Source organism: Lampetra planeri, chromosome 8 (assembly GCF_965212315.1).
Source record: "Lampetra planeri chromosome 8, kcLamPlan1.2.h2, whole genome shotgun sequence".
In the NCBI taxonomy this organism is placed as follows: Eukaryota; Metazoa; Chordata; class Hyperoartia; order Petromyzontiformes; family Petromyzontidae; genus Lampetra; species Lampetra planeri.
This window is the reverse complement of record NC_136114.1, coordinates 487,199-504,643: the sequence shown is the minus strand read 5'-3', so window position 1 is coordinate 504,643 and position 17,445 is coordinate 487,199. Positions and strand designations below refer to the sequence as shown.

At 47.9% G+C, this 17,445-nt stretch overlaps 1 protein-coding gene across 1 annotated transcript in view; it reads left to right on the top strand.

The window, feature by feature from the left end:
- Positions 1 to 7,532: 7,532 nt before the first annotated feature.
- LOC144720184 (anoctamin-1-like) overlaps positions 7,533 to 17,445 on the top strand; it is an 87,163-nt gene continuing 77,250 nt past the window's right edge. Inside the window, exons 1-4 of the mRNA XM_078596681.1 lie at positions 7,533 to 8,003; positions 8,668 to 8,813; positions 9,359 to 9,413; positions 10,580 to 10,631. Of these exons, the coding sequence (XP_078452807.1) occupies positions 7,989 to 8,003; positions 8,668 to 8,813; positions 9,359 to 9,413; positions 10,580 to 10,631 (268 nt within the window). The 5' untranslated portion in view covers positions 7,533 to 7,988. The remainder of the gene's footprint in view (positions 8,004 to 8,667; positions 8,814 to 9,358; positions 9,414 to 10,579; positions 10,632 to 17,445) is intronic.

Here is a 17,445-nt window from a genome sequence, read left to right as displayed (position 1 = left end):
AAGGACCTGCAGGAACAGTGGATGATTCCTGCACACGAGCGTGCCAGCTGCTGCTAGGCAATGGCGACCAACCACAGACGGTACCGCGTACACGATGAGTGGCGCATCCGACCGGGAAGTGACGAGCAGTGTGCGATATCGAAGCGGCACCAAGGCTTGCGCACCAGGCGGGATCGAGACCATAGTCCCAACCAGTGCCTGAACTCGCGGAAGCTGCTTCCGTTCCCCGTCTGGACTCAAGAAATACAAGTGACCCCCCGACGGGGTTTCGACGCAGCCTTCGTCCGTCAGAATGCGAAGGGGCATGTGACTCAACAGGTCCATGCCCAGCAAGCAGGGAACCATGAACACATTGGAGACCAGTACCGGAGCCCGTACCTCCAGCTCCCCGATGCGGATCGGCACTACCACTTGGCCTATTATCCCCATACTTCCCCCATTTGCGGCTATGTACCTTGCCTGAACTAGCACGGGATGACGCTGTCCCTCCGGTAACAAGTCAAAGACACGCAGGGATATGATGCTGGCTAACGCACCCGTGTCAACCAACACACAGACGCTAACCCCTGCCACCGAGCCTATCAACATGGACGTCCCAGCCGTGGCCGCCACCACCCTTCTGGTCAAACGATGCCACTTATTAACCGTCTCCGGCCATGGGCCCGGACCATCAGCAGAAATTATAGCTGCCGCCCCGAGGAATGAGATGCGTAATGGGTTAAACCTGGGGTGGATGGTTTTGGCCGGGTGTCCGAGGTGTCAGCACTCGCCTGAGTCGGAACGGCCGCGGACCGAGGCTGACGATCCCGGCTGGTCATCCCCGGTGCGCTCGTCTTGCTGCGGGATCTGCGGGCGATGTGTCTCTCACAACCGCAGCAATGGCAGATTACTTCTTCCATGACCCGAGGATGCTCTCCTGCCTCGTGAGGTGGCCAGCCCCAGGGTTGGCGCTCCACTTCCCGCGGGATCCTCGGATACTGCTGCAGGGCCACCACCATTTCTCCCTCGTCCTCCTCCGCTGGCGGCGCGTGTCTGGCTGGGGGCCGTGGCAGCCCCTCGACGTCACCGCGATGCTATACAACGTGTGCCACACTTCGCACGGGTCCCACCATCTCTTCGTAAGCACAGATATGTCGTGCAACCCATAGCGATGAGCAGGCTTCCTCTTCCACCACCGGCAGCATTACTCCATGGCAAGGAGCCCCTCTGCCACCAGCGAGTCCAGGCCCGGCTTGTTGAGCCGTGGGAATGCGGCTTCTGCCAGCGTCAACAATTCCATCCTGAAGACCAGGAGCGATTGTTTTTTTACTTCTGGTGCGCCCCGGACGGATGGTCGAACACCTCCGCCATCTCCTTGTAGACACCCTGCAGGGATCCTCTTTTTGCAGGCGGGATCCGGTCGAACACTGCCAGTGCGGGGTCGTCCAACACAGTGGGCAGCATTGTCAGGGCTTGTTACTCCGTCCACTTCATTGCCCGGGCGGCCGTCTCGAACCGGTGGACGAAAGCACGCCATTCTCCCGATCTGGACGCGAACCTCTGTATCGAACCCAGCTGGCGGCTCCATCCTGGTCCTCCATGCCCTTGCCCGGTCAGCTGCTCACTGTTGCGCTCCAGTCGTTCATGTCCCCCGGTTGCCCCTGCTGTCGGCGGATATCGGTAGGAGAGGCCAGGGGGAAGTATGGGTCCCGCGCAGGACACACGGTCGGCAGCGTCGCTGGTGCTGCTCCATCCCCTGATAGCTGCTGTGGAGTGCCTGGTCGGGAAGGCTGACCGTGGCACCCGTCCCCTCGCTGGGGAGGTGATGCGGCTGAAGTTCCCCCTGCTCGTTCGACCTTAGGACTCAGCCGGCGAAGCAGCGCAGTTACTGCCTCCAGCAGCTGATCCATCCTCCGATCCCTAGAGGATGATCTGCGGCGGCGGCGCTGGGTCTGCACCACCGGGTTAGTGGAGGAAGGTGCCCACACGGGGCGAGCAGCTGCCATGGATTCCGCCGATGAGCTGGGGGACGAATCCCGACTCGTCGGTTCCATTTCCGAGCAATTCTCGTCCCAGGCACCTAGAGCGTATTTTGGCTGAGTCCACGAACACGCGCCTCGCAGCCACTTTTAAACCCTCCATCTCCGCCCTCGTTCCCAACACACATCTCCGTCTCGCACACTGAGTCCATGTGACGTCAGTGCCCTTTAACCATTGACCCCCGTCTAGTGTATTCCCGTGCGTGTGATTGGTGTGTGCAATGCTGAGTGCGGAGATTTCATGTCTGCGTGGTGCGAGTGCATGAGGATGGCTCGCAGATCCCCTATATGTGTAATTGCGTGGATGATGAGTGAGTTTGATGTTGGTACTGATATAAATTCAGAAAAATATTAAAATTCCTGCATTTGATGTCAGCATCCACGTCATCCGTGATGAGACCATTCACATTGAAGCTCAAATAACGGTGGCGATGATGGCAGCGATGATGACGATGATGGTTATTAAGGAAGCCAAATGTGGCTGATGAGACCGCTTAATAAAAATCTGTTTCTGCAAGATGCCTTACAGAGGGTTTTTTGTCATGGTTGCTGAGCACTGACTCAAAGGGCCAAAACACTAAGCGGTCAGCAACAAACAGCACTATTAAAATGGTATTAGATAAGATTGAACATGTTTGCATACATTGCATTACATCCTTGCGAATGATAATGTCCCATCTCAAGACATTTTCCAGGTGAAATATGTTACTATAATATGTTACTGAAATTTGTTACTGAATTTGGAAAGGGACGATGGGAAGGAATTCGAAAGTGGAGCAGAGCGAGGGAAGAAGCACAAAGAGAAGCAGTTGTGTTGGCAGAGCAGCAAGCTGCTACTTTACGCATCCACCATCGGGCTCAAACACATGTCAGCCCGTGGCGTGGCCGCTGCTCTGTTGGGATGTGCCCTTACTTCTTCACGAGGTCACTTCCCTTACATTGTGTAACAAAATGAGATACAACTTATTCACCAACCACCCAGAGTAGCATTAGACGTTGGTAAACCCCCTTATTTTGCCATATAATATTATACGAATCCCCGTAAATCAAGGATTAATTATCGGTGGTTCGCTATAATCCGTGGCACACCGAGGTGGATTGAAAACGCCTGGCAGACTGAAAACTGCCACAGTGTGTAGGGCCTAACGGAGAGCTGCAGAAGCGAAGTTGCAGGGAAAATGGGGTTTGCTACTTTTCTTGGTTTACGTTGCACAAACGAGCCGTGCTGACACGATGTATTGATTAGAAAAGGTTTTTTTTTACCTTGAATATCAAGTCTTTATAATGCAAAATATGGTTTAACATAAACCCATAGGCAGATTTATGCCCATTTGGATCTGAGACAAAAATAACCACTCACCACTTGCCACACTTTCCCCGTTATCTGTAATTGTTTTCACTTTTTGTATGGAGCCGCATGGCTAATTCACACTGCGTCGGCACGGAACATTTATCCCCGATTATAATTCTCACGTCCGCAGTGCGCCACAGATTGCAGAATCCTCAATATGGTCCCCCAATGTCAGACGTGGATCTTTGGATTCAAAAGAGCTTCTGTAGCTGCCTTTGGATATTGTCGTCACCGCAGCACGCTGGGCATGAACTGCAGTGAGTTTCCCGCGAGTTGTAGACCGGGATGCCTGGCAACTTCCATTTATAAATGGCTGCCAATTTATAAATACACTTTAGGGTGCCACGCAATATGAAGTGAACGTATTGGCGGTACACCGGTGGTGAGCAGTATAAAAATATATGAATATGTTTTTATTTCCCGCAATTCGCAAACCCTGGTCAGAAAATATTGTGGGGTGGTGATGGTGCGTCAAAATTAGTTATCGTGATGTTGAAGCAGTTGAAAGACTAACGTTTATGAGCAGCTGAACACGAAGCCACACAGTATGTTGCCAAATAGCAGCACCCAGCGCGATGACGATTGGCTGCTCCGTGTTCCAAAGGCAGGTTTGACTCCTTGTGCCCGAGACTTGGTTGGACGGTTCCTCAATTAATTTCCGGAAAAAATGTTGGTGGACGGTGGCATGAAAAGATTATGACTTAATGTCACACGTTCGAATGGGAAAGCAAGCTGCTGAATCTAAGGCAACTTCTGATGGAGAGTCTGCAGCTCACTCAAGGAGCAACAGCGACATCGTTTGACTGGCACCGGTGGACCGCCAATACGTCCATATGGAAAAAGTGAAGTGTCAGTGTTATTGGGTGACACCCCTCCTCTCAATTTGTTACTTTTGGTGTAAAAGTCATCAACGGAGAATCTCGTTCTACCCTGTTCAGTCACAGGTTGCTCAGGGTCTCCGCTTCTTATTCACTGCACCGTGACTGTTTATTGGCTCAATCTTGATTTGAAGCTTTTGTGACTGCAGAAATCCATACTCTTTAGTTATTTCGGTAAAGTCACGTAGTATAAAAAATCAATAAGTTACGACGTTTCGATCACAACAGAAGCAATCGTTATCAGGTAGAAAGATACAGCTGTAAAACTGCGATCGAAACGTCGTAATTTATTATTTGTTTTTCTACCTAAGTGACTTTACCGAAAGAACCAAAGAGTATGTTTATTGGCTGTAGTATATGTTTCGCCGCCGCTGTGCGGCCAGTACATACTGAGGGATTGTCTTTAAACTCGGGCAAATAAATGAAACGACGAGCCCGTGACCTTGAAACCAACAAACTTGAAGTTTGAGCGGCACCCAAATACTTACGTTTATATTTGATCATCACGAACTCTTTTTTTCCCCGTTTGTTGAAGGACTTGTTCAACTACACAATACAGATTATATGAAAATTGTAATGAACGTTATTGCTGACATTTGTCACCAACTTTTCCCAATTAGCTCTTATTGCTTTTTGTCATTGTATAAGTCTTTGCATCAGGTTGCATAGTCGCATAATGTTGGACAGTCTACACAGCACATGCAGCACGTATCACGTGCAGTGGGTGTGGGGAAAAGCAGATACGGTCATGTTGGAATTCAGTGGTCTGTGTGTACGCTACCTTGCAGGGCATGCAAAATCAGGATAACAGCTTGCTGATGGTGCCCCCGATGATTGCGTTGGAAACTGTTGCAGACTCTATCCAGGAAAGCGATAAGGACAAGGATATCCACCGCACCTTCTACACAGGCTTGCAGGTAAATACCGCACGCTCGCATTGAGGACCTGAGTGCAAAATTAAACGCTTGGAAAGATATGAGAGCGACGAGCACATGCAGAGCTGGGATAGTTAGTTATGCGTGCTATGAACTGCATGTAATCATTGGGAGTCCTTAAATTCATCACTGGCTCAAAAACATTAGCGTTTCAGTGGGGAGACAACTTAACTTTTGAAGATCTCAAAGGATCTGTGGAAAAGACCAAGACAGGGTGTGGACTAACATATAGGCTCGTGCTGAACATGATGCTGACGAGTATTGTAAAAGTGATCACGCTCTCACCTCGTGAATTGGAATGTCGCACTTGACATGCATAACAAATGTAAATACTAAATTATTGAAAACAGAAATGAATACCGTCCTATTCGATGTGTTAATTATTGTCTTCATTGTTCTAAAGTCAAAGTGATTTCCTGATGCTCAAACAAACATTGAGGCAGTGCTCATCTCCTGTTTACAGTCCTGAGCCAGTGTTGGGAAATCCACATTTCTATGGCAGGGTGAGTCTGTCCTGAAGAAAACCGCCATTGACTTCTCCACAAAGTGACACTTATTTTATATCAACATTGGAGGGAAGATGGGCTGAGTCATTCGTCCCCCTAACCAGGATTTTAAATGTGTTGCAACCTTCCCCTCTATTGCTGAGCAACCTCGTCGGCGTATTATTTGAGCGGAGTATCGTCTCTAATCTCATAATTGTTCATGCGGAGGCTTTTTTTCACTTTGCAGGTTTTAAATAACTTTGTGAGTGACGTAATGGACATCCCAAAGGGAGGCCCTTACATGCGTGATGGAAAGAGGCGGGTTGACTTCGTGTTGGCATACCACTTCAAGGGGCACAGATCATTTCCTGGGAGCCCAACAAGTGAGGAAAACACTGCAACAACTTTGGAAGTCATCACTGCTCCAGCTGAGAAGTCGGAAACTGAAGACGAGTTGACCAAACGCGCACGTTCCAGAAAAACGTCCGTGTTGGAGGAGGGCAGTGAGACGGGACCCAACAGCCACCACCTTTTGGAGAAAGAGCAGATGATGTGCCGGGAGGAATTTGAGCAAAACTTAATGGATGCCAGACTAGAACTGGAATGGGATGAGGAAGTAAGTGTTTTCGTTTACACGAATCTATTGAAGCATTGACGATGGTTGATGATGTGTGCCAAACTTACTGAACCATAATTATCGTTGCTCCTGCCAGTTGTGAGGCTACCAAGTTATACTGGTAGGAACGAAGTGGACCAGCCACCAATAGATTATATCGTCCGTCCGTTTGTCCGTCCGTCCGTGTAGCAACATCGCCCCCTACTGCAAACACTTGGCATGACCCTACAAAAACCGAGACCTAGGCCTGAAACTCTCCCTTCGTATCGTAGCCCGCGTGTGTGAAAGGGAGTTAATGTTTAACAATGTTACATTCCCTGATGTTTTTAAATAGAAACATTTACATTTAAAGCTTTTACATAAATAATTAAAACATTTATATTAACAATTAACTCACGACGGCCTAAGGCCTACAGCTAGGCCTAAAGCCTAGACCTAGGCCTCAAACTCTCCCTTCGTATAGTTCCCCCATGTGTGTGAAAGGGAGTTAATGTTTAACAATGTTACATTCCCTGATGTTTTTTTAATAGCAACATTTACATTTAAAGCTTTTACATAAATAATTAAAACATTTATATTAACAATTAACTCACGACGGCCTAAGGCCTACAGCTAGGCCTAAAGCCTAGACCTAGGCCTCAAGCTCTCCCTTCGTATAGTTCCCCCGTGTGTGTGAAAGGGAGTTAATGTTTAACAATGTTACATTCCCTGATGTTTTTTAATAGCAACATTTACATTTAAAGCTTTTACATAAATAATTAAAACATTTATATTAACAATTAACTCACGGCGGCCTAAGGCCTACAGCTAGGCCTAAAGCCTAGACCTAGGCCTCAAGCTCTCCCTTCGTATAGTTCCCCCGTGTGTGTGAAAGGGAGTTAATGTTTAACAATGTTACATTCCCTGATGTTTTTTAATAGAAACATTTAAATTTAAAGCTTTTACATTAAAAACAACTCCCTACCACCCCCCCTCGTCGGCGGCTCTTCAGCCGAGCCAGGCCTGGGAATCTCTCCCCCGCTCAGGGTGTATTGGGCGGGGCTACAGCGGCAGGGGGCGAGGCTACTTGGGGCTGGGCGGGGCAACGGCGGCAGGGGGCGTGGGCACGAGGTGGAGGGCGGGGCTACGCGGGGTTGGGGCGGGGTTACGGCGGTAAGGGGCGGGGCAACGAGCTGGGGGCGGGGACACCGAGATGGGGCGGGGCCACGGGTGGCCGGGGTGGGGTTACGCGGGTGGAGGGCGGGGCCACGGGGCATCCACTTATTGGCGGCCATTTTTTGCCATTTCATTTTATTATAGCCATTCAATTGTTCGGTCCTATCAGCCCACCCCACAGGGTCCTGTTATCCTCTGTATCACAGGTGTGCATTTTTATGCATAGACAAAGACCCCCCGTATAGCCTGTAACAGACTGTTGGGACAAGGACTGGTAGCGAGCATCTATGAAGGCCGTAACGGCACACAAATACCAAATATTAATTTGAGGCTGAGTCGACCTAGGGGAGGCCCATGACCGGTTCAGATAATCGTCGCCAGGTTTGTAGAGCAGCGCACTAACCGCTGCGCTACATGTAAGCACGGGCATGCAACTGGGCGTGTGTGTGGATGTCGTTGTTATTAGGACCAGGCGGAGGGACATGGATACGTGCGGATTCATGCACCCTGGTTGGTCCTCATCAGGGAGGCCGAATTCCTCAAAATCAAGATGCCTACTAAGAAGGTGCGTTAACCAGCCTGTTCATAGACAGCTATAAAAAGAGATCCAGAGTTCATATGGTTCTTAGAACGTAAATACAACATCTATATGTCCATATCTATGCGTCTGGCATGTTTTGTTTACGTGACAAACCGATTTGTTTATTGGCATGTTCTGTTTACGTGACAAAACTTGGCTGTGTCGGGTGGTGGTGGGTTTAACGACACGTTCATATTTACGCGATCTAACCAAAAAACCTGTATTATGTTTGATATTGGTCGCAAAAGCCTACGTGTTAAACCGTCTGTGTCATGTGTATTTTATATAATGCATTTTGAATGTCGACTCCAAAAAAATCGATATAAAACCCCACCAAAATATATTTTTAAATCAGCTCAATTAGATCGTCATTTTTTCTGTGAACATCCAACCTCCCGCCACACGCTTCTGCGGCAAAATTCATGAATCGATAATTTAATATTTTTCTCCGAAAGTTTGCAACTCAAGAGCCTCGGGAAAATAATAAATTTCCGCCAATTCATCAGCACCCTTCGGGCCAGAAAGTTGTGGCAGGAGTGTTAAATCCAGGAAAAGCCTCTTCCGACATCGGAAACAAATTACGAGAATACTTCTTATGGTAAACATAACACGATGATGCAATTGCTGTGTTGTGAAATTGTGCATCCAGGTGTTTGAGATGAAGCAATCGTCGGGAGTGCTGCACGGGCTCGGTGCAAGAATCAACCATGCGCTGCAGCCCAACGTGCCTCATTCGCAGGAGGCTATGTCCCAGAAAAAGCTCTCGTTCCCTTTCTCCAGAGACAAGCAGAAGCTGTGCGTGTGACATCATTCATAATTCGCACGACCCAACATTGCTATATTTGTTGAAGAAAAAATATTCTAAGCTCCGGATTAATTATACGTTAAGTGATCCCAATATCTCTGCACGGGATGTATAGCCTTGTTTCAATAGCCACTTGCACGGTTATTAAATTATTGGAAAATTGTAAATACTAAACGGAATCCAAGCAAAGAAAATACAAGCTGCAATTTTTGTAAAAACAAATCCAAGGTTTGGCTTTCCTGTTTGTGCATTTAGCAGCAAATGAAACCTGAATTTGGCAATACTGGTCGGCATGTTTCAACATTGGATACATTTTAATTACATTCAGAAGGTTCACAATAGGCGTAATGTGGTGGTTTTAGGCTGTTATGTGAATTGGTCTGGATGAAATGTATACTATAAGTTTATCAGGTCGGGAACTTCCGGTTTTGAGATATGTCCACTCTCAATTATATCTAATTATGCTATATACTGTATCATATTAACTTGCTTGTCTTTATGCAATGTATTTAACATGGGGTTTTTGTTGTTGCAGATTTGATATCAAAAGTGAAGATTCATTCTTTGACAGTGCCACGCGAAGCCGCATTGTAAGTTTTCAATGGTGTGAATCAAACAAAATTTTAAACAATTAAACATCCACCTTGTATGAATATTAAAGTAATTTTAAGCTTACATGTTTTTGATCAGAATATTTCTTTATCCCGGAGAAATCCGATGACCGTTGAAGCTCTTTTTAACAGCTGTCCAGTAGGGGGCGGGTCAGAAAGTTCCAACAAACATGTCTTAATGTCTTATTGAACATGTCAGCAAAAACATGACGTAAGTCTAACCTTTCTCAGATGCTTTATTTTCCTTCACAAAATACTTTGACTTCTGTTTGTGAAATGTTCTTACTTGAGCCGAAAGATTATACCGAATGTTTAGCAGTATTGCTGGTTTTAATGAGCAAAAGCGTTGCACGGCAAAATATCAAACTAACATTTATCAAAGCAGTTATGACTCAAATTGATATATTTTTGTCTAGTGCTATAATATAATGCATCTCAAGCAATGAAAATCAAACAGTTAGGTTTGCATATTATTCTCATTAATTTGCAGTTAATTCTTATCTGGCATTTAACAAAAATATATTTTCACCATGGGGGATAGGGATCCATGTTTTTTTCCAATCAACCAGGAGGCCTCATTGGTCGCTGCGACAGTGACTGCGGGAAGTGCAAAGATGAGTAAGGGGCAAGGAAATTGGCCAGATAATTCAAAAGGGGAAAAAAAGTGGGAAAGGAAGAACGGGATATGGAGGCGAAGAAAGAGAAAGAGGTGAAGAGAGGTTTGGTGATCGAGGGAGCTGGGATGAAGGTTAGGAGTAATTTTAGAAAGTTCGGGAAGGAGAGGAGATGTATGGGGGTGTGTCGTGAGCACGGGGATAACCAAGGGAGAGACGTGTGGTGGAATAGATTGGAGGACGAGTGCACGCGCAGTGTTTAGTACTATTGGGTGATTGTAGCATTAGTGGGAAAGCAATTGAATGTGACACTGTGATAAAACTGCATTAGTGTTTAAAACTTTTATCTCACACGTGCAACTATTAGAAGTTAAGTGAAATCTCACCGAGAACTTTTCCTAGACCCCGTGTAAAATATTTGGCAACGTTTATTGTGAAAACAGCGACAACATTGCAAATGTACATCTGCAGTCAAGTGTTGCAAAATGTAAACTCACAAATGTATCGATTCTGCTCCTGTCTATCTTACAGGTCTTTGAAATTCTGAAAAGGGTCAAATGCACCAAAGGGCCTTACAAAATGGGTGAGTTCGTGTCAATATTGGCCATATCTAAATTTCCCAAAAAATTCAAATGCTGATTCATTTTAGCTAATGGTCAAAATTAGTCAAAACCTGTTCCCGGAATCATTCTTCGGCAATCACTTTATTCGAAATAAGGAGGAGAAAACCCCGATTTGAAGGATTACACACCCACCAGCCTCCTGTCACGCACATCATTCACGTCTCACGGAACCGAATGACAGATAAATGTTGAGGCCATCCAACAAATGAGCAAGCTGGAGTTGGGTAAAGGTCTTTCCACCAATTACCACATCCCATCAATCAAATCCTGCACAAGACAAATGCATACCAAATACTTTTATGCCCAGCTTATACATTGTGAAAAGCCATTTGGTTAAGTGGAAAAGTAAGCCTCGCTCAATGCCAAAACAGTTTACAAAACGGCACGGCTACGTTGAGGTCGCATGAAGGGAGTGAAAAAATACAAACAGAAAGTGAAGGCAGGCAAGGAGATGTGCTCTTACAAAGGTTCAGTGACTGCAGGAATCCATACTCTCTGGTTCTTTCGGTAAAGTCGCGTAGATATAATTTTTTTTTATAAAATAAAACATTACGTTTCGGTCGCAACACAAGCGTCCATCTTCAGGTGAGAAAAAATAAACCTTACAAAGGTAATTTTAAACCGCGGATATTTCTCTAAAATTTAGAAATAAAGGTTTAACAAACACGATTGAAGAAATGTTCTGCTAAGATTTGCCCATGACACAGTCATTGTAAAAAGTATCAAACATTAATGACCTACATACGATTGAATAACTTCATAAACATGATCTAGAGCGAGGGCACTACTTTCAGGCAATTCTGGTTGAAAACAAAATGAGTAGAATAAAAGCAGGAAGTAGTGCCCTTTGGAAAGTTTAACATCTTAATGAAAAGGAGTGTACAATAATTTTACAGGTAGGAACAATGTTCCACACTGGCCACCAGGGATTTTTTTGTCTGTCTGTCTGACTGTCTGTCGTGCATAAATAAATATATAATACAAACAGCTCTTTGATTGGTGGAGACCTACTACCGGGTACGGAGAGGGGAGGGGGCTAAGGGAAGGGGGAGGGGCCGATAGTTAAGTGGGTTGAGGATGTCGGGGAGGGTGGGGGGAAGGTAAACACGCCCACTCATCCAACTGCCTCCCCCCCTGAACGCCGCGCTAAGTGTGTGTGTGAGTCTGACAGTGTGAGTCTGTGAGATTGAGTGTATGTGTGTGTGAGAGTGAGTGTGTGAGTCTGAGAGTGTGAGAGTGAGTGTATGTGTGTGTGTGAGTCTGAGAGTGTGAGATTGAGTGTGTGTGAATCTGAGAGTGTGAGGGTGAGTGAGTGAGTGTGAGTCTAAAAGTGTGAGAGTGAGAGTGTGTGTGTGTGTGAGTCTGAGAGTGTGAGGGTGAGTGTGTGTGTGAGTCTGAGAGTGTGAGATTGAGTGTATGTGTATGTGAGAGTGAGTGTGTGTGTGTAAGCCCCAGGATAATTTGGGCTCGCCTTCCCATCAACCGGAGGCGAGGAGTGGTGGTCGTGGTTACTTATGCCCCCACCGAAGACGAACATCCGTGGAGGGATGCAGGAAAAGCCGATGAGTCAGATGCCTTGTATAACCTCCTGTCACAGGTGCTGGCTAAAGTGGCCACTCGGGACAGAGCCATCTTGTTGGGTGACTTCAATGCCCGAGTTGGTCATGATGCTGGCACCTGGTCTGGAGTGATTGGAAGGCATGGGCCAGATCAGCTCAATAACAATGGTAGGAGGCTGCTAGATTTTTGTGCAGCCCATGGGCTTGTAATTACCAACACGCTCTTCCGGCATCGGCGCATCGACACAACATCATGGATGCATGCCGGCTCCAAGCAAGAACATCTGCTGGACTACATAGTGACGGACCAGCGGATGCGAGCCCATGTCCTTGACACCAGGACCTACCGTGGAGCTGATCTGCCCTCTGACCATCGACTAGTCATCTGTAAGATGCGCCTGCCATTCTTCCACTCCGGTGGTGGGTGTACACCCAGGACCCCATTCCAACCTAAAGTGGCCTGGTCTCAGTTAGCTGATGAAAGTTGCAAGCAAGAATGTCATCATCGATTGCAGCTGGGGTTGGCATCGTCCCCCACTCCTCCTGATGTCGAGGGTAAATGGACGAGGTTTAGGACTGTGACTCATGCAGCGGCAATGGCTGCTTTGGGTACGCGGTCAAGACCTCCCCAGAAACCCTGGCTGACAGAGGAGGTGTTCAGGTTAGTTGAGAAAAAGCGACAGGCCCACTCTCATCAGCTACAGCATCCCACGTCAGAGAATGAGGAGGTTTACCGCAGCCTTCGCTCGGAGGTTCAGAGAGCCGTAAGGCGCTGCAAGGATGGGTGGTGGTCGCAGGTTGCTGAGGAGATGGAATCTGCCTCAGTGGCCCGCGATCACAAATCACTATTTAATTCCATCAAAAAAGTAACCTGCAGCGCCACACCTATTACCATCATTAGGGGAAAAAACGGTGATCCAATCTCCGACCCCCAGGAACAGGTTTGCAGATTTGCTGTGCATTTCTGTGAGGTCCTGGGGGAGGGGAAATCCCTCAGCCAGGAAAACATCATGGCAAAAAGTGGGGATAACCCTGCTGAGGCTGCGGTGCCTCAAATATTGGAAGAGGTCACCCCCTGTGAGTGACTGGCTGAGGTGCCATCTGTTGAGGAAGTACTGAAGGCGATCCAGAGTCTGAGACTAGGAAAGGCACCGGGCAGATATGATCTCCCAAGCGAAATGCTCAGGGAGGGTGGCGTTTGTGCACAGACTGCCCTATATGACATCATAACAACAGTCTGGACCGCTGGACGGGTTCTGCAGGATTGGAAGGATGCCCTGGTGGTCTCCCTCTTTAAGAAGGGGGACCGCACAGACTGTAACAACTACAGGGGCATCTCACTCCTCAGTGTACCGGGAAAGGTCCTGGCAAGGATTATTCAACATGGCCTTGCTAGGCACGCTGAGGAGGGGCTTGCGGAGCCCCAATGCGGTTTCAGGAAAGGGCGGTCTTACACAGATGCCATATTTTCTGTCCGTCTGCTACAGCAAAGGTGTAGGGAATTCCAACAAGACCTACATCTTTGCTTTATTGACCTGGTCAAGGCCTATGATACCATCAGTAGGCCTGGGCTCTGGGTTGTTCTTCGTGCGTTCAGAGTCCCTGACCCTCTGCTCACGATCATTAAGGACCTTCATGATGGTGAGCGGGCCCAGGTAAAACTACGTGGCCGGAAGTCAGAGCCTTTCCCTGTACACCGTGGGGTGCGACAGGGATGTCTTCTGGCTCCCACATTATTTAACATCTATTTTGACCGCGTAGTTCGTGAAGCCTTCAATAGCTGTACCGGGGGAATTTCCATCTGGTACAGATATATTGGGAGGCTGATCGACGCCCGGGTGTGATCAAGGGATGGCTCCCTATTGGTCAACCACGTCATGTATGCCGATGATTTAGTAATAGCTGCTCATTCAGAAGAGGAGTTGGAGACGCTGCTGCTGAGACTGGAGCGTGCCACTAAGAGGTGGGGCCTTACCATCAGCTCCACCAAAACTAAGCACCTGCCTGGGTATTTTGTACCATCGGACACTCCACCCCCACAACTCCCAATCAGTGATGGGGCAGTAGTGGAGAGAGTGGAGAGTTTCCCATACCTGGGCAGTTTGCTTATGACCGGCTCCAGTTTAACAGCAGAGGTCTCACTCCGAATCAGTCGAGCTGCAATATCTTTTCATCGGTTGCGTAACGCTGTGTGGAAGCTACCTGGTCTGTCGCTCCGCACGACGCTTCAGGTCTTCCCTCCCTTCTCTACGCTTGCGAAACGTGGACCCCCCTAATGGAGCATCTTCGCCGGTTGGAAACATTTAGGCTGGCCTGCCTACGATCCATCCTGGGTTTAACCAGGCTGGATTGTGTGAGGAGCTCCTTGAAAAATCTGGGCAAAGTCCCATCAGTGAGCTTCTCCGGCAGGCAAGGCTGCGTTGGCTGGGTCATGTAGCCCGCATGCCGAGCCACCACATGCCTAAACAGCTTTTGTTCGGCCGGATCGAGGGGGCTAAACGGGCGCGGCACGGGCTAGGGAAGAGATGGAGTGATTTGGTACAGGAGGACGTGGAGCTGAGTGGACTTGCCGATGACTGGTACCAGCGGTGTCAAGATCGGCCTCAGTGGAGGAAGCTCGTGAAGGACGCTACTGGGCAGTTGGAGGCAGTCGCCCTCCAACAACAACGGAGGGCGGAGGAGCGAAGCTCACAACAACGAGCGGAGCGCCGGGTGGCTAAAGCACAGCAAGTTGGTACAGTAGGGGGCACAGGTGGTGCATCAGCCAGTCATCTCGGACATCTCAGTCAGTCGACCCGTGGCACCTGGGTCTGCCCCGTGACCTCCTGTCAGCGGGCGTTCGACACTTCAGGTGGCCTCAAGGTGCACTTGGCCTGGCACAAGCGTCGTGGTGACGTCACCGCCACTTAGTGGCGAATGGCGGTTGTTGTTGTTGTGTGTCTAAAATTGTGAGAATGTGTGTGTGAGCGTGAGTGTGTGCGAGTCTGAGAATGTGAGAGTGAGTGTGTGAGTCTGAGAGTCTGAGAGTGTGTGTGTGTGTGAGTCTGAGAGTGTGAGAGTGAGTGTATGTGTGTGTGTGAGTCTGAGAGTGTGAGGGTGAGTGTGTGTGTCTGAGAGTGTGAGCGTGTGTGTGTGAGTCTGAGAGTGTGAGAGTGAGTGTGTGTGTGTGAGTCTGAGAGTGTGAGAGTGAGTGTATGTGCGTGTGAGTCTGAGAGTGTGAGATGTGAGTGTGTGTGAGTCTGAGAGTGTGAGATGTGAGTGTGTGTGTGAGTCTGAGAGTGAGTGTGTGTGTGAGTCTGATAGTGTGAGCGTGAGTGTGTGTGTCTGAGAGTGTAAGAGTGAGTGTGTTTGTGTGAGTCTCAGAATGTGAGTGTGTGTGTGAGTCTGAGAGTGTGAAAGTGTGTGTGAGTGTGAGTATGAGAGTGTGTGTGTGTGTGTGAGTCTGAGAGTGTGAGAGTGTGTGTGTGTGAGTCTCAGAGTGTGAGAGTGAGTGTATGTGTGTGTGAGTCTTAGTTACCTAGAGTGTAATACAGGTAGCAACAACAGGTTCCACACTGCTCTTCAAGGATTATGTGTCTGTCTGTCTGTCGTGCATATCCGGAATTCCGCCCACCCATGCACCTCCCCACCGAACACCAAGCTATGCCGCGATTGGTTGACGATGTCGGGGAGGGTGGGGGGGAAGGGTCAACATGCCCACTCATCCAACTGCCCCCCCCCAAACGCCGCGCTGTCCAACCAAGTTCCTACCTGCCCACTCCGATGGAACGTGTTTTCAAGCAGTGCACACTGCAGGACATGACATGCGGACACTGACGGAGAAAACGAAACAAAACTGAAAAGTGCAAAGAATGCATGCAGAGACACACGCTAGATATTACCACTGAGAGACAAATAAGTAATATTTTAAAATAGTTTTTAAAAAATGGCAGAACTCCACGACTCCAGGAAGTGGCCCCGAAGCTTGCCATAAAGTAAGGGGCCATGGTGATCTACAGCCAACGTCAGTTGAGCGTGGACAATTAGACCCAAGCCGAAACATGACATATACAAAAGATGGTTTAAAAATATTTTTATTTTTTAGTGATAGAATATAGTATTGTCATCAGTATGACATAAGTATACCAAGTTTGCAGTCGATAGCACATTGGGAAGTGGATTAAAATTGAGTTACAAGATTTGAGGATACGACAACAACAACAGAGTTAATAGAAAGCGTGTAACAAGTATAACCCGTAAAAAAAAGTTTTTCACTATAAATACTTTATATGCGTGGCGGCTAGAGTCCTCTCGTCCTCTGGCTTGAGATGTCTGCCACCAACTGCGCTACTCCGCCAGGGCCTGCGGAGGTATCACGCTCTGGGCTCCTACACTGTGACGTTCAGCCAAAGCCATGAATGAGTTATATTTGAATAAATGTAAAATATATTTTTTTTGCCTAAAAAGTGTCAAATTTTGGGGAAAAAATGTTTACGAACATTAATTGTCACGCACAACGAGTCTGTGTGCAAAATGTCAGCTCGATTGGAAGTGGGTTAAAAAACGACCGAAAGATTTGCACGGTCGTAAGCGCGCAAGCAAGCAAGCAAGTGAACTTAATATAAAGAATTTAATAAAGGATTTAAAAATATATTCGCCTGTGGAGGACGCGGGGATCGATTCCGCGACCTTTGGCATGAGAAGCGAGGGCGCTATCAACTGCGCTACTCCGCCAGGGCCTGTGGAGGTGTCACGCTCTGGGCTCCAATTCTGTGACGTTCAGCCAAAGCCATGAATGAGTTCTATTTGAATACATGTAAAATAAATGTGTTTTTGCCTAAAAAGTGTAAAATTTTGGAAAAAAATTTTCACGAACATTAATTGTCACGCACAACGAGTCTGTGTGGAAAATGTCAGCTCGATTGGATCACGGGAAGTGGGTTAAAAAACGACCGAAAGATTTGCACGGTCGTAAGCAAGCAAGCGAACTTAATATTGTAATGCGGGCGTAAGCGACCTTCCGGATGTGACGTCACGGGGGGTGGAGTCATGTGACGTGGGTGGAAGGTTCGGGTCCTTAAGCGGGTAAACCGGAAGGGGAAGTCAGTCGGGGTGTGAGCGGAAAAGAGTGAGGCCACGCGGGCGAGAGGGAAGAGGGGGGGCACCGACGGCCATCGGGAGCCAACCCCGAAGACAAGAGGAAGCTGCGGAGTGGTGTGCAGCTGCAGAGGAGACA